At 47.3% G+C, this 27,898-nt stretch overlaps 1 protein-coding gene across 1 annotated transcript in view; it reads right to left on the reverse strand.

Annotated features, from left to right (window-relative positions):
- Nucleotides 1–27,898, reverse strand: part of CCDC77 (coiled-coil domain containing 77) — a 197,219-nt gene that overhangs the window by 71,892 nt on the left and 97,429 nt on the right. Inside the window, 1 exon segment of the mRNA XM_030214278.1 lies at nucleotides 5,076–5,349. Within this exon segment, the coding sequence (XP_030070138.1) occupies nucleotides 5,076–5,349 (274 nt within the window).

A 27,898-nucleotide genomic window follows, 5' to 3' on the forward strand; every position in this document is an offset into this window, starting at 1 on the left:
TGATGAGTGAAATGGGATTTGGAGAGAGATTTGTGGGATGGTTGCAATGCCTATATAAATCACCTGTAGCCAGAATAAAAGTGAATGGGGGTTACACAGGACAGTTCACGATTCAAAGGGGGACACGGCAAGGTTGCCCTCTATCCCCATTACTGTTTGCAATCTCTATTGAACCTCTGGCACAACGGGTGCGAAATCTAGCAGATATTAAAGGGGCGAGGATAGGGGATGCAGAGCATAAAATAGCATTATTTGCAGATGATGTCTTGTTTTATGTTGGGTATCCATTATTGACACTACCTATTATTAAACGGGAATTGGATAGATATGGGGGGATGTCTGGCTTTAAAGTTAATTATGATAAATCTGAACTAATGGGGATAACTCTCTCAGACAGCGAGGTAAATAGTTTGCTGGAGTCCTACTCATTTAAAAAGCAGCAGGGCACTTTCGGTATTTGGGAATTCAGATACCGAGGGATTTGTCTCAATTATACTTACTGAATTATATCCCACTGTTTAGAGAATTACGGAGAGATCTAAGTAAATGGAAACATGGCTGGCTATCATGGTGGGGCAGGATAGCAGCAATAAAAATGAATCTGCTCCCTCGGCTATTATTCTTTTTTCAAACCTTGCCAATCTTAGTCCCGAAGGGAGAGATATTTAGATTACAATCTGAAATATTCCGGTTTATTTGGGGAGGGAAGGGGGCCAGACTTTCTAGGAAGATCATGTGGAGAGCAGTGGATCTAGGGGGTAGAGGTGTTCCCAATTTACTATGGTATTATGAGGCGGCTCAATTAAAATTTATGACGGATTGGAGTGGGGGAGATGAGACAGCATTAATAAGGTTGGAACAGTATTTTGTAAAGGGATACTCTTTAAAGGGAGTATTATGGGCTTCCATACCTGTTAAAACTTATAAACTTATAACGAGGAATCCATTCATCATCCATTTGTTAAAGATTTGGGGGTCACAAAGGGATAAGTTGAGAGGAACGAGAATATTATCCACCAAGGCATTAATCACTCAGGAGCCTAGCTTTCCGGCGGGAAGACAGGGTAGGGGATTTGCAGGGTGGGCACACAGGGGATTGGTCCAATTCAGTGATTTATTAGATTCAGGGGAAATTAGATCCTTTGAGGAGTTACAGGAAACAAACGGATTAACACAGACAGATATATTTGCCTACTTGCAAGTTAAACATTTTGTGGGTAAGCAGGGATGGGGTAGTCCTGCAATGGAGAAGGCGGAGACCTTTGAAGACACATGGAGTTATGTGAGCAAAAGGGGGAAAGGTATAACTCTGTTTTATCGCCATTTAAGGGGGGGAGAGTTCATTAAATTCCCATATATGAGGGAGTGGGAGCGAGATTTAGGGAGTGAGCTGAGTGAGAATGAATGGAAATCTATATGCGGGGAAGTGAATAAGGCGTCAATATGTGTATTGATAAAAGAAAATGCATATAAAGTATTAAGCAGATGGTATTACACGCCAGACCGTGTGAAAAAGATGTATCCTGACGCGAATGATCAGTGTTGGCGGTGTGGAAAAGCAGTGGGAACATATTGGCACATATGGTGGTCATGTACTGTCCTCCAAACTTTTTGGTCAGAAGTCGCAAGCTCTCTCACTAGAGTACTGAAGGGTGATTTCCCCTGTGATCCTAAATGGTGCCTCCTGGGGGGAGGGAACAGAAAGGGTTTGAAGTGGCACAGACGAGTAAAACGCATAAGTCTGGCGGCAGCGAAGTCCCTTATAGCCTTTCATTGGAAATCGAAACTGGGACCGACTGGACTGCAATGGGCAGCAAAAATTAAAATAGTGGCCGAGATGGAGAAATTAACAGATCGCAGACTGGGGCGATTAAAATTAGATGCTGAGGAGTGGGTACATTTGGATAACATACTGGGTGAAATGTAAAGTTTAAGTTACTATGTTCAGGGGAAGGGAAGGGAGTTAGGTTGGGTGGGAAAGGGAGGGAGGGGGGAGGGGAATAAACAGATCAAGGAAGGGAGGAGGGGGGATAAAAATGGAGAGTGGGGAGGTAGAAAAGAGAAATATGCACTCATATATGTAAATGTTGACTTTGGAGGAATAATGTTCAACAAGGAATGTAATATGTGTTCAGTATTTTGAGGTGTTATGTATGTTAAGCTCTCAATAAAAACTTTAAATTGGAAAAAAAAAAATTTATACAGGGTTAAAAGAAAAATAACGTCTCCACCTCTATAGTTCAATCAACAGATCGCAACACTGCTGCGCTACATGTGTTCCCTTGTTCTTTGAAATCTCTTCCTTCACCTCAGCTGACGAGAAGCGTCTGTGAAGAGACTGTTTTGCTTTTGTTTGTGAAATGGAAGCATGCAGGGAGAACTCGTCTGTGTGATTTGAACAACATACTATGTTAGAATTTCCGACTGTTGAAGGAGTCCCTCCAATTGAAATCCACCACTTCATGCATGTTGTTTATGGCAATGACTGTGTTGATGTGAGGACCATGCGTCACTGGGTCAAAAAATGTAAAGATTGTCAAACGGGAAGGGCTGATTTGTGTGATCAAAAACGAAGTAGATGACCCATGACAGAAACAGATGAGTCTCACATGACAAAGTTTGACAAACTGGTAAAGGACAATCAAAGGATTACTCAAAGCATTACACTGCAACCCTGAAAACTTTTGAAAGAACAATTAAGAAGAGTTCAGAAGCACAAGATGGAAATCTTGTTGTAACATGACAATGCAAGGCCTCACCACAGCACAAACACCACAGAGGCAATTGCAAAGATGGGTCTCAGTCTTACCCCATTCATTATACAGTTCAGACTTAGCACCATGTAATTTCCATCTTTTTTCCAAAATTGAAGGAATACCTTCAGGGGCATTTGTTTGACTCGAATGAAGAGGTGGAAAGGATAGTGTGCAACTGGTTGAAGAGACAAGATGTGCAGTTCTTTCGCAATGGCTTTCAAAAAGTCATTCACTGTTGGCAGAAATGTGTGGTGAATGGTGGCAATTATATAGAAAAGTAAATATGTTTAATAAAACAAAGTTTCAAACATTAAAAAAAAAAAAAAAAAAAAAAAAAAAAAAAAAAAGAACATAAGAATAGCTATACTGGAGGTCAGACCAATGGTCCATCTAGCCCAGTATCCTGTTTCCAACAGTGGCCAATCCAAGTCACAAGTACCTGGCAGAAACCCAAATAGTACTAACATTCCACGCTACCAAACCCAGTGCAAGCAGTGGCTTCCCTCATGTGTCTCAACAGCAGATTATGGACTTTTCCTCAAGGAACCTGTCCAAACCTTTTATAAACCCAAATACACTAACCGCTGCTACTACAACCTCCAACAAACAGTTCTTGAGCTTAACTATTTGCTGAGTGAAAAAATATTTCCTCCTATTTGTTTTAAAAATGTTTCCATGTAACTTCATTGACTGTCGCCTAGTCTTTGTACTTTTTGAAAGAGTAAAAAATTGTTTCACTTCTACTCATTCTACACCACTCAGGATTTTGTAGACCTCGATCATATAACCCCTCAGTTGTCTCTTTTTCAAGCTGAAGAACCTTAACCCGCTGCAGACTGGACAGAAGATTTCAGCATATTGTCTACAACACCTAGATCCTTTCTTGGTTGCTGACCCCCTTAGCATCAGGTAACTATGATTTGGATTATTCTTCCCAATGTGCATCACTTTGCATTTGTCCACATTAAATTTCATCTGCCATTTGGATGCCCAATCTTCCAATTTCATAAAGTCTTCCTGTAATTTTTCACAGTCCGCGTGTGTTTTAACAACCTTGAATCGTTTTGTGTCATCTGCAAATGTAATCACCTCACTTGTCGTTCCTATTTCCAGATCATTTATAAATATGTAAATAGCACCAGACCTAGTACAGATCCCTGTGGCACTCCACTATTCACCATTCTCCATTAAGAGAAATAGCCATTTAACCCTACCCTGTGCTTTCTGTCCAAAAACCAATTCCTAATCCACAACAGAACACTGCCTCCTATCCCATGACGTGTCCCCTAATTGTATGTTCCCCTATCCCACAGGCAGCAAGATATTGGTTTATTTGGCTCCTCCAACAAAAATTCTTCCCAACCAAGGTCCCAAGTTGCTGATGCTATGCTGGGGGAAAAGTTGGTTGAGCTATAGCCTTATTGGCTCACATGATTCTGCTGCCTATGCCCCACACATTCACCCTCATCGTAAGCCTAAATCCTAACCCTATCATGAGAGAGAAGTCATATGTAGAGTGAAAATAAGAATCAATGAGGTAATGAAAAGAAGCTAGAAGATGAAAGGGGTATGTTTGGGTGATATTAGACTACTGTAGTTAGAAAAGCGAGGCCTGGTTTGTGGGTATCTTCTAGTATAAACTGTATTTTCAAATCTATATATGCTACTTTCTTTACATTTTTGCCTCTACAAAAAGCAGGCACAAATACTCAGGCTATTTTGTACATACAGCAAATCATCAAAATACCACTATTTTTCTTTGATTACTTATACAAATCTTCTGGGTAAAGGGTAATGCACTTGATATACCGCTTTTCTGTGGTACAACCAAAGCACTTTACACAGGTACTTTCTGTGTCCCTAGTAGGCTCACAGTCCAAGTACTGTACCTGGGGCAATGGAGGGTTCGGCGATTTGCCCAGGATAACAAGGAGATGCAGTGGGAACTGAACCTAGTTCCCGGTTCTTAACTGTGCTAACCATTAGGCTACTCCTCCTGGTAAAAAGTACCAGAACCCTTTGCAATACTTTGTGCAGTTTTGATTATTGGCCCCTTAATTCTTAGCCATAGTTGTTTCTGAGCACCAGGATCACACTCAACTTTGTAGTCCAATTGCTCCAACTACCAACTTCCAGTAATCCATTTTCTCTATAATTGTACTGGTGACTACATCCTAAATGTCCCAGATTGGTTTGTTCCCATCCCTTATAACATATATTCATAAGTTCTGGGTGTTCAAGTGTAATAGCAGAAAAACCTTGCCTTGTGGTATAGTCCTGCTTATAAGGAATAACAAGTTTGAAAAAGAGAAATTCTACCTGTATTTCTTCATTCTGTGCATTGCGAACTCTACATTCTGCTTGTGAAAGGCGAAGTTCTTGCTTATGCTCTCTTTGACGTGCTTGCTCTCTCTCATGTTCTCTCTCACGCTGGGGTTCCCTGCTGAAGCAGAGGTGATCCTTGCACCTGTCCAGCTCCCTCAGGAGTTGATCCTTCTCAGCCATCCATGATTTCTCATGTGCTCTTCCATCAAATTTCAACTGCAGATAATCTCTGGTGCTCTCATGCAACAAATTCTGAGTTTTGTGGAGCCTGGAAACAAAAATACATCCCTTCCATTCCATATCATCATCCTCAGGGATAGATTTACTAACAGGTGCTACAACATGTCCCATTTTATACATTGGGATCTATATACTAATAATCTGCGCTAATGCAGTAGTGCGCTTTGGTAAATTGTATAAGTCAATAGATATTCCTTTCAGTGTGTCTTATGATATCAGACTGTCCCTGTATATAGATTTGTTCTTAAGGCTTACTAGATAAATGGAGTAAGCAGTTCTGATGACCAACATCTGTTTTCAACATACCTTAAATAGCAGGACCCACAGGCTGCAGCACTCATTATCTCACTATAAAAGCACCTATGACTTTTATATTTGTAGAAGATTTACAGTAAAGATGTTTTATTTAAAAAAAAGTACAAAGGAGAAAGGCACCTTCACAGCAGAATGGTCCAGCTGTTACATAGTAACATACTATGGAACTGGCACTCTACCATAAAGACATTCAGGAGGGGATCAATAAGGTAAGCAATCTGACCAGTTGAACACCTCTTGGTGCATTATAAAAGCAAGCTCATATCAAGGACCAGCTCTTGGTAAGGCATATAATGATCATTCATTCTCAGGTTGATTTTCTAATCCTGCTCCTGCATTGCTAAAACAAAAGATCTCAAACTTATCAAGCAAACTTTTGAAACTTTCATTTCTTTGACGTTGTGAATAAACATGTGGATAAAGGTTAGCCGGCTGATGTAGTGTATTTAGATTTTCAGAAAGCTTTTGTCAAAGTCCTTCATGACAGACTTCTGAGAAAATGAAAAAGCCATGAGAAGAGACAACGTGGATTAGGAACTGGTTAATGGATAGAAAACAGAGGGTAGGGTTAAATGGCTATTCTTCTCAGTGGAAGAGGGTGAATAGTGGAGTGCCACAGGGATCTGAACTGGGACCACTGCTATTTAACATATTTATAAATGATTTGGAAATCGAGACAAGTGAGGTGATTAAATCTGCAGATGATACAAAACTATTCACAGTTAAAATACATGTGGACTGTGAAAAATTGCAGGAAGACCTTAGGGAATTGCAAGATTGGGCATCCAAATGGTAGATGAAATTTAATATGGACAAATGCAGAATGCTGCACATTGGAAAGAATAATCTGAATCATAATTATTTGTTGCTAGGGTCCAGATTGGAGTAGCCTAGTGGTTAGTGCAGTGGACTTTGATCCTGGGGAATTGGGCTCAATTCCCACTGCAGCTCCTTGTAACTTTAGGCAAGTCACTTAACCCTCCATTGCCCCAGGTACAAATATACTATCCATATACTATGAGGCATATTTTCAAAGCACTTAGCCTTCCAAAGTTCTATAGGTTTCTATGGAACTTTGGAAGGCTAAGTGCTTTGAAAATATGCCTCTATGTAAACCGCTTTGAATTTTCTTGCAAAAACAACAGAAAGGCGGTATATCAAGTCCCATTCCCTATCTTAGGAGTCAGCACCCAAGAAATAAGAGCTAGATGTCACCATAGACAATACACTGAAATCTTCTGCCCAGTGTGCGGAAGTGGCCAAAAAAGCAAACAGGAAACTAACAATTATTAGGAAAGGGATGGAAAATAAGATGAAGAATATTATAATGCCTCTGTATCACTCCATAGTGCAACCGCACTTTGAGTACCGCGTGCAGTTCTGGTCATCATATCTTAAGAAGATAAGGGAAAATTAGGTTCTTACCTCGATAATTTTCTTTCCTTTAGTTACAGCAGATGAATCCATTAACTGATGGGTTGTATCTGCCTACCAGCAGGTGGAGATAGAGAACACTGAAAAACCACAGTGACCCTTGGACGGCTAGCTCCATCTGCCTTCAGTATTTGAAATTTCCAAAGCCGAGTTAATCATAAAGGTAGAATAACATAAACTTTCCTCACAGCGAACAAACGCCCCAGAACAGAAGCAATAATCACACAAAGGAGGGACGATCTCAACCTCCTGTAATAGAACAGCATATAGAAATTCTGAAAACTGGTTTCCAACTTCCCCCGATGAGATATATATCTGCATGAAAGAACTGAACAAACAACAACAAAGTCAGCCAGGGAGGGATCATGGATTCATCTGCTGTGACTAAAGGAATGAAAATTACCAAGGTAAGAACCTAATTTTCCCTTCCTTGTCATCAACAGCAGATGAATCTATTAACTGATGGGATGTACAAAAGCACTCCCTACTTAGGGTGGGAACAGGCCACGCCGCGAGCAAGCACCTGCACTCCAAAATGCGCGTCCTGCTTCGCTGCAACATCCAGCCTGTAATGCCGGACAAGTGAGAGCTGAGAAGCCCAAGTAGCCGCACTACAGATCTCTCGAAGAAAGAGTGCTCCAGTTTCAGCCCATGATGAGGAAATCGCTCTCGTGGAATGCGCCCTAAACGCTTCAGGCGGAGACCGCCCTGAAAGCAAATACGCAGAAAAAATGACTTCCTTGAGCCAACGGGCTACAGTGGCCTTAAACACCGGACACCCGCGTCGAGGACCTGACAACAATAGAAAAAGGTTATCAGAGATCCTGAAGTCATTAGACATCTTTAGATACTGCAACAGAGCCCTGCGGACATCCAAAATATGTAATTGCCCAAAGGAATCCGGAAAATCTTCCCCAGAAAAGGAAGGAAGAAAAATGGGCTGGTTCAGGTGAAACGCTGAAACCACTTTAGGCAGGAAGGCGGGCACTGTACGTACCGTTACTCCGAACTCCGAGAATTGTAGAAAAGGGTCCCGACAGGACAGCGCCTGAAGCTCAGACACACGTCTAGCCAATGTCATGGCCACCAAAAAGACTGTCTTGAGAGACACATCCTTCTCTGAAGCTCGCTTAAGCGGCTCGAAAGGCGAACGCTGGAGAGCCTTCAACACCAGCCCCAGGTTCCAGGCCGGACAAGGCGACCGCAATAGAGGGTGGAGCCGCAGCACCCATCTGAGAAATCAGGCAATGTCCGGATGAGCAGCAAGGGATAAGCCCGAGACTCTCCCTCAAAAGCATGCCAATGCTGCCACTTGAACCCACAGGGAATTGTAAGCCAGACCTTTTTGTAAGCCATCCTGCAAAAAGTCCAGCACCGGCGAGACTGTAGACCGCGTGGGTGTGATTGCCTTTGAAACACACCACGCCTCAAACTTGCGCCAGATCCGAGCATAAGCTGTGGAGGTGGACCACTTGCGGGCCTGCAAGAGAGTGGAAATGACCTTGTTAGAGTAGCCCTTGTCTCTCAATTGCGCCATCTGAAGAGCCAGGCCGTAAGACCAAATCGGCAGGGATCCTCCACAGATACCGGACCTTGAACCCACAGGTTCGGCACCAGAGGCAAATGAAATGGCGCCTCCACCATCATCCGACGGAGATCCGCATACCACGGATGCCTTGGCCAGTCCGGAGCGATAAGAATCACCAATCCCCGGTGTAGTCGAATCCGAAGGAGGACTCACCCTATCAAGGGCCAAGGAGGAACACATACAGGAGGCCCGAGGGCCAGGGTTGAGCCAGTGCATCCAACCCCGCCGAGTGAGGATCTGTCCTTCTGCTGAAAAAGCGAGGGACTTTGGCATTTGCACTTGACGCCACTAGATCCATTCCGGGTGTCCCCCATTTGGCACAAATCTGAAGAAAAACTTCTTCTGCCAGTTCCCATTCCGCCGGGTCGATTTGATGCCTGCTGAGAAAAATCGGCTTGCACGTTGCTCTGACCTGCTATGTGAGCCCCTGACAGAAGCTGCAGGTGGAGCTCGCCCAGTGGCAAATCTGAGCGGCCTCTGTGGCCAGGGCCCTGCACTGAGTGTCGCCCTGACGATTTATGTAGGCCACCGCTGTCGTGTTGTCTGACATGACCCGGACCGCAAGCCCCTTCAGAGTCGTTTGGAAGGCCATAAGAGCCTGGAATATCGCTCTCAGTTCCAAGCGATTGATGGACCACCCCTCTTCCACGATTGTCCACTGACCCTGAGCATAGCTTCCCTGGCAATGCGCTCCCCAGCCCAAAAGGCTGGCATCCATTATCACCAGGCACCAAGAAGGAAGCGCAAGCGGCATTCCTTGGCGCAGCATCCTGTCAGAGAGCCACCACTCTATACTGAGCCGGGCAGCAGGGAGCCACGTTAGTCTGCGTTGATATTCCTGGGAAATCGGAGACCATTGTTGAAGCAGGGCAATCTGCAGTGGCCTCATATGCACTCTCGCCCATGGAACCACCTCCAAGGTGGCTGTGATAGACCCCAGCATAGTCCCAAGCTCGCGGGCGAGACATCCGCAGAAGCAGACGGACCTGATTCTGAAGCTTGCACCACCTTTGGTCGGGGAGAAAAACAAACCCCCGAGGCTGTGTCGAACCTGACCCCCAAATACTCGAGAGACTGAGAGGGGGTCAGGTGACTTTTGGGTATATTTACCACCCAGCCTAGAGTCTGCAGGACTGTAATCACTCTGGCTGTGACAAGACGACTTTCGTATGCCGAATCTGCTCTGATGAGCCAGTCGTCGAGATAAGGGTGAACTCTGATACCCTCTCGCCTGAGACAGGCAGCTACTACCACCATTACCTTGGAAAAGGTATGGGGAGCTGTGGCTAGGCCGAAAGGCAAGGCCCGAAACTGGAAATGTTGTCCCAACACTGCAAACTGGAGAAACCGCTGATGCGGGGGCCAAATAGGAATGTGCAAATACGCTTCTTTCAGGTCCAGAGACATGAGAAACTCTCCTGGCTGTACCGCTGCAATGACGGAGTGCAGGGTTTCCATGCGAAAGTGTCGCGCTCTTAGGGCCTCGTTGACTCTTCGTAAGTCGAGGATCGGTCTGAAAGACCCGCCTTTTCAAGGCACCAAAAAATAAATGGAATAGCGACCGCAGCCGCGTTCGGCAGGAGGCACCGGGATCACCACTCCAAGGTGCAGCAAGACTTGCAAGGTCTCCTCTACCGCCACCCGTTTGACGGCAGTGCCGCATCGGGACTCCACAAACACGTCTCTCACCGGGGCACCGAATTCCAATCGGTAACCTTCTCTGATTAGGTCCAGGACCCACTGATCTGAGGTAATCTTGGTCCACTCCTCGAGAAAGAGGGAAAGCCGTCCTCCTACTGCAGGAATCAAGCAGTGGACCGGTGTCCCATCATTGTAGAGGATGCTCCTGAACTCCTGGCCAAGGCCCGGCCACTGCGGAGTGTTTGTCTGTGCGAAAGGAGTTCCTCTGCTGAAAATGGGCACGTTGAGAAAACCCAGCAGAGCGCCCCGGGCGATACCTGTGAGCTTCACGGAAGCGAGGTCTGGAAGAGGAGGGAAACAGAGGACCCTTGGAAGAAGGCCTCGGCCTATCCTCAGGTAACCGCTGGGGCTTAGAGTCCCCCAGGTCTTTAACAATCTTCTCAAATTCCTCTCCAAATAACAGGAGGCTCCGAAAGGGTAACCTCACAAGCCTTTGCTTAGAGGCCATGTCAGCCGCCCAATGCCGCAGTCAAAGAAGGCAGTGGGCAGAAACCACCACAGACATCTGCTTAGCCAAAGCTCTGACCAGATTATAAAGGGCGTCAGCCAAAAATTACAAGGCTGACTCCATCCGCAGGGCAATCTCATGGAGGGACCCCGCACCATCCACAGGCTGTTCCACCATCTGTTGTAACCAGGAAAGACAGGCCTGGGCTGCATAGGAACTGCAAATAGACGCACTTAAGGCAAGGCCCGATATTTCAAAGGACCGCTTCAGCGCGGATTCAAGCCGCCAGTCCTGCATGTCTTTCAAAGCGACCCCTCCCTCTAATGGGAGAGTGGTCTTTTTAGTCACAGCCGTTACCAATGCGTCCACTTTAGGCATCCCAAAAGGGGCCAAGTGCTTCTCAGTCAGAGGGTAAAGCTGATCCATAGCCCTGGCCACTTTCAAAGGCCCATCGGGGTCAGACCACTGAGCTGAAATAAGCTCCTGGATGGAGTCATGCACAACAAAGGCCCGAGTAGGCTTCTTAGTACTCGTCATCCTAAGATTAACAGAGGAGGCATCGCCCTCTGCAGGATCATCAATCGAGAGGGCCTGCAAGGCGTCAGTAATGAGAGCTGGCAGCTCATTGCGGTGGAAAATCTGAACCACATTGGGATCATCTGAATCCAGTGGCAAACAGGCACCCTCATCTGGATCATCTGTCCATGAGGGCCTGCCAGATCCCTCAGACTCCCCTCAGCCTGACCACGGGAGGGGGGGGGGGGAGGGAGATGCGCCACTTTCAGATGGGGAATTTACCCGTCTACGTTTAGTGTCCCTTCCAACGCTCGGGGGAAGAAATAACATCTGTAGCCATCCCCGGGGCATCAACACCTGGAGGGGATCCAGAATGCAACGCAGTGTCAAGACACCTGTGGCAGAGCTCTTTTCAGCATGAAGGCCTTATGCATTAGTAGCACAAACTCAGGGGAGAAAAACTCACCCTGACCCTCCACCCCCGAATTAGGAGAAACGGAGGTTGGCACTCCTCTAGCAGCCTCTAAAGGAGGCGTCCCCCTGCACTCAGACGCCTCCACAACAGCGAGGGTCGAGGCATGCGGCACTTCCAAAATGGCACCTGCTGCCAGCTCCATTGAGCAGAAAGAATCATCGCTCGCCATGCTCGTACTAGCGCAAGCGTCTAAGGAGCACGTTTTGCACAGCCCCGCTGCTGACCTGCGTTTACCACAACGGGAGCAGCGCTTAACTCCTTCAGCAGCCATCACCCGACTGGGCAGAAATATAGCAATAATATAGCGGCTTCACACCAAACTTACCCCACTCGGAACGCTGTCCACGGAAACCTCCCAGGAGGAGCTGGGCACCACTCTCACCTCAGAAGACAGAGTCAACGAGCTCCGGTCAAGCTGCACAGAACCAGAAACTCTGGAGAAAGCCTCAGAAATAGCAACGCTGTACAAGCGCGCACTTTTTTTTTTTTTAACACTGTGAGGAAAGTTGGAGGCAGGCAGCAACAGAGGGACTCCGGGAGGAGGAGGGAATGGGTAAGGCAGGGAAAGGGCGAACCTATATGCCTTTAAAGTGGGCACCACCAGCCACAACACCCCTGCTCAATTGGCAAAGCACAGGAGCCACCCCAGGCAGAAATCCAGGAGCTGATCAAGCTACGTCCACACCTGCTGGGAGATATAGAAATACTAAAGGCAGATGGAGCTAGCTGTCCAAGGGTCACTGTGGTTTTTCAGTGTTCTCTATCTCCACCTGCTGGTAGTCGGATACAACCCATCAGTTAATGGATTCATCTGCTGCTGATGACAAGGAAACAGGAATTAGAAAAGGTTCAAAGAAGGGTGACCAAAATGAGGAAAGGCTAAAGAGATTAGGCCTCTTCAGCTTGGAAAAGCAAAGATACTTACCTGCAGCAGGTATTCTCTGAGGACAGTAGGGTGACACCGATCCGTGTCGCCCGGTCCGGCATTTTGCCAAAGCTAAAAACAGAGTTTTGTGGACAGCAAGTCACGCTCCACCACACATGTGCAAGTAGCTTCCCACCCGTCGCGTGAACGCGATCTCCTCAGTTTAATGCTAAAACAAAAAATAAAGAAAAAAATAATCAAGGAGACAATTCCAAGGGCAGGTGAGAGGGATTGTGAGAATATGAAGCCTGCTGTCCTCGGAGAATATAGGCTACAGGTAAGTATCTTCATTTTCTGAGGACAAGCAGAATTCAATCTTCTCACAAGTGGGGAATCCCTAGCATCCAGGCTCACTCAAAACAAGAAACATTGGTCAACTGGGCCTCGCAACGGCGAGGACCTAACACAGATTAACCTGAAACTATATACAATCTGAATGAAAGTGAAGCCTGGAACAGAACAAAATGGGCCTAGGAGGGTGGAGTTGGATTCTAGACACCAAACAGATTCTGAACACTGACTGCCCGAACCGACTGTCGCATTGGGTATCCTGCTCAAGGCAGTAGTGTGATGTGAATGTGTGGATTGAAGACCATGTCGAAGCCTTGCAAATTTCTTCTATGGAGGCTAACCTCAAGTGGGCTACCGACGCGGCCATGGCTCTGACGTTATGAGCCGTGACATGACCCTCCAAGGCCAGCCCAGTCTGGGCGTTAAGTGAAGGAAATGCAATCTGCCAACCAAATTGAAATGATGCATTTCCCAATGACGACCCCCATCCTGTTGGGATCAAAAGAAACAAAAAGCTGTGCAGATAGTGTGTGGGACCTTGTCCGCGCCATGTAGTAGGCCAATGCTCTTTTGCAATACAAGGTGTGCAAGCTGCTATTGCCAGGATGGGCATGAGATCGGAGAAAGAATGTTGGCAAGACAATCCACTGGTTCAGATGGAACTCAGACACCACCTTCAGCAGGAACTTAGGGTGTGTGCAGAGGTCTACTCTGTTGTGATGAAACTTAGTATAAGGTGCATCCACCACTAAGGTCTGAAGCTTACTGATCCTACGAGCTGAATTAACAGCCACCAAGAAAACAACCTTCCAGGTCAAGTACTTCAGATGACAGGAATTCAGTGGCTCAAAAGGAGCTTTCATCAGCTGGGTGAGAATGACGTTGAGATCCCACGACACTGGTGGAGGTTTGACAGGGGGCTTTGACAAAAGCAAACATCTCATAAAGCGAACAACTAAAGGTTGTCCAGATATGGGCTTACCTTCTACACGCTGATAAGGCACTAAGGTGAACCCTTACAGAGTTGGTCTTGAGAATAGATTCTGATAAGTGTAGAAGGTATTCAAGCAAAGTCTGTGTAGGGCAAGTAAGGGGATCTAAGGCCTTGCTCTCACACCAGATGGCAAACCACCTCCATTTAAAAGAGCAACACCTCTTAGTGGAATCTTTCCTGGAAACCAGCAAGACTCCAAAAGACTCAAGGAAGTGAATTCTAGGCTCTCAACATCCCAGCTGTGAGAGCCAGAGACTGGAGGTTGGGATGTAGAAGTGGCACCTCGTTCTGTGCGATGAGGGTCAGAAAACACTCCAATCTCCACGGTTCTTCGGAGGATAATTCCAGAAGAACAGGGAACCATATCTGCCGCAGCCAATACAGTGCGATCAGAATCATGGTTCTGCGTCTTGGTGGAGTTTCAAAAATTTTTTCTCCACTAGAGTTATAGGAGGATACACATACAGAAGACCTGTCCCCCAACAAAGGAAGGCACGTGACGCTAGTCTGCCATGGGCCTGAAGCCTGGAACAGAACTAATTGAGGGACCTTGCTGTTGATCTGAGTAGCAAAAAGATCCACAGAGGTGGTGCCCCATGCTCGGAAGACCTTGTGGGCCATGGTCATATGGAGAGAACATTCATGCGGTTGAATTATCCTGTTCAGCCTGTCAACCAGGGTGTTGTTTGCGCCCACCAGTTAAGTGGCTTGAAGGAACATGCTGTCTTGGCAAGACCAATGCCACATCCATATGGCCTCCTGACACGGGGTGTGATCTGGTGCCCCCTGCTTGTTGTTGTAATACATTGCAACCTGATTATCTGTTTGAATAAGTATAACTTGATTAGACAGTCGATCTCTGAAAGCCTTTAGAGCGTTACAGATAACTCGAAGCTCCAGGAGGTTGATCTGAAGGTTTGTTTCCTGGAAGGACCAAGCTCCTTGAGTGTGAAGCCCATCTACATGAGCTCCCTATCCCAGGAGAGATGCATCTGTCATCAGCACTTTTTATGTCTGAGGAATTTGAAATGAAAGTCCCAGAGTCAAATTGGATCGAACTGTCCACTGGTGAAGAAAGCGTACAAGTTCTGGGGACATTTGAATGGCATCTTGCAGGCTTCCCATGGCTGGATACCATTGAGAAGCCAGGGTCCATTGAGCTGATCTCATGTGGCCCAACAACCTCAACATCTGCCAAGCCGTGACCAGCTGAGAAACACGAACCTTGGACGAAAGTGAGACAAGATTGTCCGCTCTTGTCTCCAGGAGGTAGGCTCAACCCCTCTGTGTGTTGAGCAGGGCTCCTATAAACTCCAATCGTTGGAGAGGGTGTAGATGGGACTTGGGGTAGTTTAAAACGAATCCTAGTAGCTCTAGCAACCGAATAGTCATCCGCATGGACTCCCGAGCACTGTCCTCTGAGGTGCTCTTCACCAGCCAATTGTCGAGATATGGTAACACATGGCCTCCCATGTTGCCACTACTGCTAGACATTTAGTGAAAACCCTGGGAGCTGACGAGAGGCCAAAAGGCAACACGCGGTACTGAAAGTGATGTGTCCCAGCTGAAATCGAAGATACTTCCAGTGGGCTGGAAGTATCGGGATTTGAGTATATGCAACCTTTGAGTCCAGCGAGCATAGCCAATCATTTTTCTGAATCATGGGGAGAAGGGTGCCCAGGGAAATCTCCCTGAACTTTTCTTGGACTAGAAATTTGTGCAGGGCCCTTAGGTCTAGGATGGGACGCATCCCCCCCCCCCCCCCCCATTTTCTTTTGCACAGCAAGTACCTGGAATAGAATCCCTGCCCTTCTTCCCCTGGTAGAACGGGTTCAACTGCATTGGCCTTCAAAAGGGTGGAGAGCTCCTCTGCAAGTACCTGCCTGTGCTAACAGCTGAATGAATGAGCTCTCGGTGGGCAATTTGGAGGTTTGGAGAGCCAATTGAGGGCATATGCGAGATGGTCAGAGGTTATAAGAGGCCACCTTTGGTGAAAAAATTTCAGCCTTCCCCGACTGGCAAGTCATCCAGGACGGACACTTCTACTGCGGCTATGCTCTGCAGGAGAAATCCAAAATCTCATCGTGGGCTTTGACTGGGGAGCAACAGGGGTCTTAGGCGCATGCTGTTGACGTGAACAAGCGAGCTGGGGCCGAGTAGGTTGACAAGCCAAAGAAGTGTACCTATGCCTAAATATAAGTAGGGACCATTCTGTGGCTTGCCAAAAACCCTCCTAGATGAGGAGGTGGATGCAGAAGGTACCTGGTGGGAGAAAGAAGAGATGGTATCAGTGTGTTTCTTGATTTGGTCTGCGACCTCCTCAACTCTCTCTCCAAAATGGTTAAACCCCAGCAAGGAGCATCCGCCAACCTCTGCTGAACACAATGTTCCAAGTCAGAAACATGCAGTCAGAGTCTGCAAATTGCTATACTTTGAGCAGAGATCCTGGATGCCACATCAAAAGTGTTGTAAGTGCTCCTGGTCAAGAACTTTCGACGCATCTTCTGCTGCTTGAACAACTGGCGAAAAGACAACCTGCTTCGGAGAGAGTGTGTCCACCAAGTCTGACAGCTATCGCACCGCGTTTTGCAAGTAAATGCTCATGAAGAGCTGGTAAGACTGTAGAAGGGAGATCAGCATTGAAGCCTAGTACATCTTCCTCTCAAAAGAATCCAGAGTTCTAGCTTCTCTGCCTGGGAGCGCCAAGGCATAGTCCCTAGTACTCTTGGCTCTTTTGAGAGCGGACTCCACTAACAAAGAATTGTGAAGCAACTGAGGCCTAACAAACCCAGGTTCACTTGGCATCGAGAAGCCAGCTCCCGTCTCCGACTCCAGTGAAGCTTCCTCCACTGATATCGGAGAACTGACTTGGGCTGCAGTCAACACTGGGACCGCAAGCAGCGCTGGCGTTGGAGGCTACACCGCAAGCTAAGGGCCAGTTGGGGCTGCAGCGGGAGGTATGGCAGGTGCAAGCACACCCGATACTGATGCACACTGCTGCATAAGACCATCCAGCAGCTCAGGGAGCAAGGTCCAGATGCGCTCATCGAGGGCCGACACTGGGAAAAGCTTGGGTGCCGGTTGAGGCGCAGGTTGCAGAACTGCTGGGGTCGATGCAGGAGCAGGATCTCGGCTGCTTGAAGACAGGCACATCAGGATCTCCTGTATGGAGGGAGAGCAACCCTCCTGGTGTCGACGCTTCTCGGGTGCCGAATCCTTTGACGCCTCGAAGCTCCCAGCATCATGTGTCAAGGGTGACCGATGACAATGCTTCTTGGCCTTCGCCCAAAGCATGTCACTTAGGCTTCATGGTGCCGATGAGGATGGTCCCGGGAGGCCTGCACAGTAGGAGGCCTCAAGACAGGTGGAGACGCACTCAATGCCTCACTGCTCCCAGTGTCTAAGGGTCTCAAAGCAGCCATGCTTACCGACGCTCCAGATGCAGGTGCTATGTTCGATGTTGATGCCTCCGACCTCGATGCCGATGGAACTGGACTTTAACTCCAAAAATCTTCTCTTGTTGGGTCTCTCGAGAAACCTGGGTCCTCTTTTTCATGCAAAGACAGAGAACAGTTAGCAGGGCTATGGTCGGACCAAAAACACTGCCGACACCAAGAATGGGTGTCTGTTTCCGAGATCATCGGACTGCACCAGGTACATCGCTTCAAGCCACTGGAAGTCTTCGTGGACATGGATGGGAAAACATCGTCGGCCAAATTAAATGAGTCAATGGTGCCTAAAAATGGGGCAAGGCACAGAAAAAAGTAAGGGAAAAACCTGACCGAAGTTAGGGCCTAAAAACGTCCCGATGACGACGAAAGGTAAAGAAAACAAACCCGGGCAAAACAAAACTAAGAAAATGAAGGATGGGTTTGAAAAAAGGGCCCAAAAAAAGAAGAGCCACAAGAAACCAAGAAAAATAGCAGGAAGGCACTGAAAAAGCTCTCAAGACTGGGCAAGTGAGGAGATAGCAAAAAAAAAAGCACACCTTCTCCTCATGAAGAAAAAAAAAGAACAGAGGTGACCGTGTTCACACGACGGGCAGGAATGCATTCGCACTCTCACTCCACAAAGCTCTATTTTTAGCTTTGGCAAAATGCTGGACCAGGCAACGCAGACCGGCATCACCCACTTGTGAGAAGATTGACGCCTGCTTGTCCTCGGAGAAAGAGTATTATAGTTTTATTAAACTTGCTCAGCTAAGAAGGCAACATTATTCTTGCTGTCTCACTGGATCTCTCTTCAGCTTTTGATCTCAATCACTCTCTTCTGCTTTACAGACTCTCTGATTTGGGTATTTCTGGGGTGGTTCTAAGTTGGCTTTCTTCATTTCTATCTAATCAGTATTTTTCAGTTTGTTCAAGATCAGATATTTCCTACTCTTACCCGCTGAACTGTGGAGTCCCCCAGGGCTCTATATTATCCTCTCCACTATTCAATCTTTTCAGTAGTCCAGTGGCTACCTTGATTCAATCTAATATTAGATTTTTTTTTTAATCTACGTGGATGATAGCCTACTGCTTTTTCCAATGTCTCCTCTTCACATTGATTTATCAACCCTTCAAAACTGCCTTTGGGCCGATGCCTCTTGGCTATCTTCCCATTACCTAAAACTAAACTCAGATAAGACAACAGGTTGCTGGATTAAGTACATAAGTACATAAGTACATAAGTAGTGCCATACTGGGAAAGACCAAAGGTCCATCTAGCCCAGCATCCTGTCACCGACAGTGGCCAATCCAGGTCAAGGGCACCTGGCACGCTCCCCAAACGTAAAAACATTCCAGACAAGTTATACCTAAAAATGCGGAATTTTTCCAAGTCCATTTAATAGCGGTCTATGGACTTGTCCTTTAGGAATCTATCTAACCCCTTTTTAAACTCCGTCAAGCTAACCGCCCGTACCACGTTCTCCGGTTCTCAGTTCTCTTCCTCAGCCAACTACTACTCTAGTTTTCTTTGATGTTCCAATAAAATGAAGATACATACCTGTTGCAGGTATTCTCCGAGGACAGCAAGCTGAACATTATCACTGATGGGTCATCGACCGCGACGGCCCAGGAGACAGGAACTTGTAAAAACAAAGAACTTTCCAGAACGCGCCGTCGCGTGAGACAAGACACACCGCGCATGCGCAGGGAGCTTCCCACCCACGACGCAAGCGTGCATTCCTCAGTTAAATAAAAAGCAAAATGTAAAACAGGAACAACTCCAAAGGGGAGGAGGGAGGGTTGTGATAATGTTCAGCCTGCTGTCCTCGGAGAATACCAGCTACAGGTATGTATCTTCATTTTCTCCGAGGACAAGCAGGCTGAAGATTATCACTGATGGGGTATCCCTAGCCCCCAGGCTCACTCAAAACAATGAACATTGGTCAATTGGGCCCCGCAATGGCGAGGACATAATATAGATTGACCTAAAAAGAAACACAACTAAGTGAGAGTGCAGCTTGGAACAGAACAGAAATGGGCCTAGGAGGGTGGAGTTGGATTCTAAACCCCAAACAGATTCTGCAACACCGACTGCCCAAACCGACTGTCGCGTCGGGTATCCTGCAGAAGGCAGTAGTGAGATGTGAATGTGTGGACAGATGACCATGTTGCAGCCTTGCAAATCTCTTCAATGGAGGCTAAGTGAGCCACTGACGCAGCCATGGCTCGAACATTATGAGCCGTGACATGGCCCTCTAGAGTCAGCCCAGCTTGGGCATAAGTGAAGGAAATGCAATCTGCTAGCCAATTGGAGGTTGTGCGTTTTCCGATGGCGACTCCCCTCCTGTTGGGATCAAAAGAAATAAACAATTGGGCAGACTGTCTGTAGGGCTTTGTCCGCTCCACGTAAAAGGCCAGTGCTCTCTTGCAGTCCAAGGTGTGCAACTTGTCCTCACCAGGGTGGGGATATGGAAGGGGAAAAAATGTTGGCAAGACAATTGACTGGTTCAGATGGAACTCAGACACCACCTTTGGCAAGAACTTAGGGTGATTGTGAAGGACTACTCTGTTGTGATGAAATTTGATATAAGGAGCATGAACTACCAAGGCCTGAAGCTCACTGATCCTACGAGCTGAAGTTACTGCCACCAAGAAAATGACCTTCCAGGTCAAGTAATTCAGATGGCAGGAATTCAGTGGCTCAAAAGGAGCTTTCATCAGCTGGGTGAGAACGATGTTGAGATCCCATGACACTGGTGGAGGTTTGACAGGGGGCTTTGACAAAAGCAAACCTCTCATAAATCGAACCACTAAAGGCTGTCCAGAGATAGGCTGACCTTCTACACGCTGATAAGCACTAATTGCATTAAGATGAACTCTTACAGAGTTGGTTTTCAGACCAGACTCTGATAAGTGTAGAAGGTATTCAAGCAGGGTCTGTGTAGGACAAGAAAAAGGATCTAGGGCCTTGCTGTCACATCAGACGGCAAACCTCCTTCATTTAAAAGAATAACACTTTTTCATGGAATCTTTCCTAGAAGCAAGCAAGACTCGGAAAACACCCTCCGAAAAACCTAAAGAGGCAACTTCTAAGTTCTCAACATACAGGCCTTGAGAGCCAGAGACTGGAGGCTGGGATGCAGAAGCAACCCCTCGTTTTGGGTGATGAGGGTCAGAAAACATTCCAATCTCCACGGTTCTTCGGAGGACAACTCCAGAAGAAGAGGGAACGAGATCTGACGGGGCCAAAAGGGTGCAATCAGGATCATGGTTCCGCAGTCTTGCTTGAGTTTCAGCAAAGTCTTCCCTACTAGAGGTAAGGGAGGATACGCATACAGAAGGCCTGTCCCCCAATGGAGGAGAAAAGCATCTGACGCTAGCCTGTCATGGGCCTGAAGTCTGGAACAGAATTGAGGGACCTTGCGATTGGTTTGAGTGGCAAAAAGATCCACCGAGGGGGTGCCCCACACTCGGAAGAACTTGCGGACAATGTCCATATTCAGTGACCACTTGTGAGGTTGCATTATCCTGCTCAACCTGTCGGCCAGACTGTTGTTTACGCCTGTCAGATACGTGTCCTTGAGAAACATGCCGTGATGGTGAGCCCACAGCCACATCCGGACGGCTTCCTGACACAGAGGGCGAGATCCGGTGCCCCCCTGCTTGTTGGTGTAGTACACTGCAACCTGATTGTCTGTCTGAATTAAAATAATTTGATTGGACAGCTGATCTCTGAAAGCCTTGCGTGCGTTCCAGATAGCTCGTAATTCCAAGAAGTTGATCTAAAGAACCTTCTCCTGAAAGGACCAAGCTCCCTGAGTATGAAGTCCATCTACATGAGCTCCCCACCCTACAAAGGATGCATCCATCGTCAGTACTTTTTGCAGCTGAGGAATTTGGAATGGACGTCCCAAGGTCAGATTGGACCGAATGGTCCACCACTGAAGGGAACTGCAAAAGTCGGTGGAAAGATGGATTACATCCTCTAGATTCCCCGTGGCCTGACACCACTGAGAAGCTAGGGTCCATTGAGCTGATCTCATATGTAGACGTGCCATGGGAGTCACATGAACCGTGGAAGCCATGTGCCCTAAGAGTCTCAACATCTGCCGAGTTGTGATTTGTTGAGACGCTCAAGCTGAGGACACTAGGGCCAGGAGATTGTCTGCCCTTGCCTGGGGAAGATAGTCTCGAGACATCCGTGTGTCCAACAGAGCTCCAATGAACTCCAATTTTTTACCCGGGACAAGGTGGGACTTGGGATAATTGATTACAAACCTCAGTAGCTCTAGCACTTGAATAGTCATCTGCATGGACTGTAGAGCTCCTGTCTCCGAAGTGCTCTTGATCAGCCAATCGTCGAGATAAGGGAACACATGCACTCCCAGTCTGTGTAGCGATGCTGCGACAACTGACAGGCATTTTGTGAAGACCCTGGGCGCAGATGCGAGGCCAAAGGGCAGTACACAGTACTGAAAGTGCCGAGTTCCCAACTGAAATCGTAGATACCTCCTGTGGGCTGGAAGTATCGAGATGTGAGTATAGGCATCCTTTAAGTCCAGAGAGCATAGCCAATCGCTTTCCTGAATCATGGGAAGAAGGGTGCCCAGGGAAACCATCCTGAACTTTTCTCAGACTAGGAATTTGTTCAGGGCCCTTAGGTCTAGGATGGGACGCATCCCCCGTTTTCTTTTGCACAAGGAAGTACCTGGAATAGAATATCAGCCCATTTTCCCCTGGTGGAACGGGTTTGACCACACTGGCCTTTAGAAGGGCAGAGAGTTCCTCTGCAAGTACCTGCTTGTGCTGGGAGCTGAAGGACTGAGCTCCCGGTGGGCAATTTGGAGGCTTGGATACCAGATTGAGAGTGTATCCTAACCGGACTATTTGAAGAACCCACCTGTCGGAGGTTATAAGAGGCCACCTTTGGTGAAAAAATATCAACCTCCCCCCAACAGGCAAGTCGCCCGGCACGGACACTTTTACTGCGGCTATGCTGCACTGGAGCCAGTCAAAAGCCCGTCTCTTGCTTTTGCTGGGGAGCCCTAGGGGCCTTAGGCGCACGGCGTTGACGGGAACGAGCATGCTGGGACTGAGCCTGAACCGGCTGCCGAGAAGCAGGAGTGTACCTACGCCCATTATAGGAATAGGGAGCACTCCTCTTCCCTTCAAAAAACCTTCTGGAAGAGGAGGCAGTAGCAGAAGACGTCCAGCGGGAGAGAAAATCCATGGCATCATGGTACTTTTTGATCTGATCAACCATGTCCTCTACTTTTTCTCCAAAAAGATTATCCCCCGGGCAAGGAACATCTGCCATTCGCTGCTGGGTTTTCTGATCCAATTCAGAGACACGCAGCCATGAGAGTCTACGCATCACTATACCTTGAGCAGCTATCGGGATGCCACATCAAAAGTGTCGTAAGACCCCCTGGCCAGGAATTTGCGACACGCCTTCTGCTGCCTGACCACCTGGTGAAAAGGTTCAGCGAGCTTCGGAGAAAGTGCTTCAACTAAATTGGACAGTTGCCTCACTGAGTTCCGCAAGTGGATGCTCGTGTAGAGCTGGTAAGTCTGGATCTTGGTGGCAAGCATAGCGGCCTGATACGTTCTCCTCCCAAAAGAGTCCAAGGTCCTAGACTCTCTGCCTGGGTGCGCCGAGGCATAGTCTCTAGTACTCTTGGCTCTTCTGAGAGCAGTCCACCACCATGGAATCGTGAGGAAGTTGGGCCTTCACCATTACAGGCTCTGCATGGACTCTGTACTGGGACTCGGATTTTTGGGGGACCACTGGGTTAGAAATAATGCATGACCAATTTCGCATAAGCACTTCCCTCAGTGTATTATGCAAGGGGGCCGTAGCAACCTCAGCAGGCGGAGAAGGATAATCCAGGACCTCGAGCATCTCGGCCCTGGGCTCATCCACAACCTCCATAGGGAATGGAATGTCAGACACTTTCCGCACTAAAGATGAGAAAGAGAGACTCATAGGTGGAGACATTCTACTCTCACTTGGCGGAGTAGGATCAGAGGGAACCCCACACAACTCTTCCTCTGAAAAGTATCTGGGGTCTTCTTCCTCTTCCCATGAGCGCTCCTCATCGGTGTTATCAAGAGCTCCCTAAGAGCAACCTGAACCCGAGCCTGTCTCAATGTCAAGGATCGACGACCTCGAGTGGGGTGTCGAGAAGTCGATCCCTGCCTGGACTCCGGTGAAGCTTCCTCCACTGACGTCGAGGGGGAATCGACCCAGGTGGCAGCTCAGGATGTGGACCTCACCAAAGGCGATGGTCCAGATGCCGCCTCCGCAGTTGGTACGGGAGGTGCAAGCACCCCCAACACCGAGGCAGACTGGCAAAGCAACCCTTCCAGAAGCTCTGGAAGAAGGGACCCGATGCGCTCGTCGAGAGCTTCCATCGGAAAAGGCTGGGGGGGCCGGTGCAGGAGTCGGCTGCAGAATCCGCTGGGGCTCGAGAGCCGGTACCAGGCTGCCAGATGACCGATGCATCGGCACCTCCTGAATGGAGGGTGAGCGATCCTCCCAGCGCCGACGCTTCTCGGGTGCTGACTCCCTCGGCTCCCCGGAGCTCTCGGTACTGTGCATGGAAGGAGATCGATGACTGTGCTTCTTAGCCTTCGCTTGACGCCCGTCATTGAGACTCCTCGGTACCGAAGAGGAGGACGTGGAATCCTCACGCCTCCTTGGGGCCGGGTCCGATGCAGGTCAGTCCCGGGGGGCCTGCATAGCAGTAGGGCTCGAAATAGGTGGAGACCCACTCGATGCCTCGCTGCTCCCAGCTCGATGCGGTTTTCAGCAGCCATTACCTGGACTCTTGGTGTCGCTGCTTCCCTCAATGTCGACGCCAATGCTGTCGACCTTTGTACCGATGCCAACATCGAAAGACCGGACCGATCTGGAAAAAGTTTCTCACGCTGAGCCTCTCGAGCCACTTGGGTCCGTTTTTTCATCACCTTATACAGCTTATAGGCAGCTGGAAGATGGTCGGGCCCAAGACAATGAAGACACCACGCGTGGGGGTCGGTGCCCGAGATGGTCCGGTTGCAGCGAGTACAACATTTGAATCCGCTGGGAGTCTTCGATGACATGGGCGGGAAAATAGCAGCCACAAAATTAAAAGGCTCGATGGTGCCAAATAAAAAGGCACAAAAAAAGGGGAAAAAGACCCAGCCGAGCAGCCTAAAGGCGGCCGTGACGAAAAAGAAAGGAAACCTCAAAAATGAAGAAAACTAAGAAATAAAAGGAAAAAAACTAAGCTAGCTATACTATTTTTTTTTTTTTTAATTTGAAAGAAGTTAAGGCAAATAGCCTGAAAAGAGGGAGCGAAAAACACCCAAACAGTTCTCCTGAGCTGAAAAAAGGAGCCCTGGCGAAAAAACAGCTCTCCAGTCCGCGGAAAGAAAAGAACTGAGGAACGCACGCTCGCGTCGCGGGAAGCTCCCTGCACATGTGCGGTGTGTCTTGTCTTGTCCCACGCGACGGCGCATTCTGGAAAGTTTTGTTTTTACAAGTTCCGGTCTCCTGGGCCGTCGCGGACGACGACCCATCAGTGATAATCTTCAGCCTGCTTGTCTTCGGAGAATGCCAATTTCATCCTTTAGGTATATGGATTGATTCACACCTTACATTCTGTAAACAAATCGTTTGACTCTTCGCATGCTTCGCTTTCTTCACAACTTCCAGGTCTTCCCCTGTCACAAACTAAACGTTTGCAGACTCTCCAAAATTGTGCAGCCCGTTTACTGTGTATGACAAACAGATTTGACCATGTCACTCCTCTCTTTTTTAAATTACACTGGCTTCCAGTTCAATTTCGTATCTTGTAAGGTTTTGATTTGGCACACAAAGCTTTTCATCTGGGTGTTCCTTTGTATTTCTCTGCTCTTACAGTTCCTATACACCTTCTCAGTCGTTTTGCTCATTGAATGAGAATCATATGGTCCTCCATGGTCCAAGACTGGCCCACTTGGAACCTATATAGCAAACAGCCTTCTACTTTTTAGCTCCCTCTCTGTGGAACTCATTTAACTCCACTTATTCATGCTATGCAGTCCTTTTCCTGCTTTAAGGCTCTTCAAGGCTCACTAATTAACTACGGCATTTCCCAATAGTTCTCTTTGAGCTCTCGGAGGGGTTTGACCTGGGTTGCACAGCCAGGTGCTGAATGTTTTATAAGACTAAGTTGTGATTGTTCTATCCTGGATGGGTGCTCTGTGTGAGTGTCATTTGGTTGTTACTCTAACCTATTTTATTATGGCATTCTTTTCTCACTGATGTTTTTAACTAGGATTATAAACTGCATAGATTCTCCTGTATGGTATATATGTGGTACAGCAAGTTTTTAATAACATATGATAGAGGTTTATAAAATCCTGAGTGGTGTACAACGGGTAAAAGGGAACCAATTTTTTACTCTTTCAAAAAGTACAAAGACTAGGGGACACTCGGTGAAGTTACATGGTAATACTTTTAAAATGAATAGGAGAAATTATTTTTCACTCAACGAATAGTTAAGCTCTGGAACTCATTTCCAGAGGATGTGGTTATAGCGGCTAGCGTATCTGGGTTTAGTTAAATCATTTTTATTGATGAACAACAAAATACAGAAATGAAACAGTTCTATTCAGAATCAACATGTATAAACAACTCGTCAAACCATACAATGTGCTGCTTCCCTTTGTCATCGTGAATTTGAATTTCTCCCCCCCCTCCCCCCTCCCCCTCCCTCCCATCCCCTTGTCTTGTTGTAAGCTGTTCTTTAAGCCTTCCTTTAGGCCATAATACTTATGTGTCGCGTAAAATCCCTTGATACTGCAGTATCCACAGACAACTCAATAAAATAACATGTCCACATCTATGAATTGCAGCCCTTGCTGCCATTTGGCCTTCTTTATAGTCCTTCCCTTACTCCACCCTCCCTTTCCCAATTATCCTTTTTATTGGTTACAACAGACGTTCCAACTCTGCAACTGAATCCTTGCGCCCTCTCGCTGACCCTCCCCAGCTACGCTGTAGCTTGATAGTCTACTATTGAGCAGGAGGAGCTTACATTGTAAATGTTGGGAATAACCTTCAAAGGGGCCTCCCATGTAACGGGCTCCCTAATTGTCACCATAGCGATGTACCCTGGCTCTGACGGCACATCACCCTGACCGTAAAGCCTATGTGACCTCACCCTACTACCATCTTCCGCTTCCTGTTAATCCATGGTCCCCGTCCTCAGACTGGAACCCTCTAGCTTGCGAAAGGAAAATGTAATAGAAAGAAGAGAGAAGAATAGAGAAGAGAAAAAAAAAAAAAAGGGGAACAATGCGTTCAGAGCCTATTTATTATTAAACTCCGAGCTTTAGGTGACAACGACTGTATGTATGGTTCCCAAACATCCAGAAATGCTTTTCGTCTCTTGGGGAAGGATCCCACCCCCCTACGTTCCATGACCATGATCTCATGAAACTTATTCCTCCAATGCCAGTATTCTGGAGGTTTCTCACTCTTCCATGCGCCCATAATAAGTTTTTTTCCCACTATGCTGGCCTTACGTATGAGCTGCTGAGCCCCTCTGCCACAGACTGTGAATACTTCATATTTATCCAAGATTATTCCTAGGGGTGAAAATGGGATCTTGTGCATCACCAGGGATTCCAGATAAATGAATATCTGTTTCCAAAAAATCTGGATCATGCTGCATTTCCAAATAGAATGAAAGAACGAGCCTTCTCCCTGCTTGCACTTGGAACATAACGGGTCCTCAACACCTCCTATTTTAAACACTTGATTCTTTGCCATATATGCTCTAACAATTATTCTATACTGGCATTCCCGCAATCCTGCGTTTACAGAGATCTGTGGTATGCGAGATATCAGTTTCCGAAAATCCAACTGCAACTGTGGCTGCTCCAAATCCATCGCCCATCTTTGACCAAGTTGTCCCATGTCTTTGCTACTCTCCATCTCTCCCAGAGCTTTCTGTAGTCCAGAAACGGACAATCTGTCTCCGGGAATTGCCCGGAAGAAAGCTCTCAATTTACGCCCGTGACCTCCCTCCAGCTTATTTGAATCCAATGATCTAACATAGTGTGTCAGCTGATGGTGTGCAAATATGTGAGTCGGACTAATACCCACCCCCAGTGCTCCCAGAGGTAAAATCCTTCCTCCAGAATCCAACACATGTTCAAGTCTTGTAATCCCCATCTCTGCCCATCTACGAAATGTTGGACTGTCAGAACCTGGTGTAAACTGTGCATTTCCCTGTAGTGGAAGTAAATCAGAGGTATCTGCTCCCAGTCCCCACATCCCATTGAGGTCTCTCCACACCTCTCTCAAGGGGCCTAGTAGTACGCTATTACGCACCTGTTCTGGTATTTCTCTTTTGGCACAATGTAACAAAAAATATGGGTGTGCTGGCTTAAAAAAATCAAATTCCATATCACGTGGAGTGTAATC

Source organism: Microcaecilia unicolor, chromosome 9, assembly GCF_901765095.1.
Source record: "Microcaecilia unicolor chromosome 9, aMicUni1.1, whole genome shotgun sequence".
Classification (NCBI taxonomy): domain Eukaryota; kingdom Metazoa; phylum Chordata; class Amphibia; order Gymnophiona; family Siphonopidae; genus Microcaecilia; species Microcaecilia unicolor.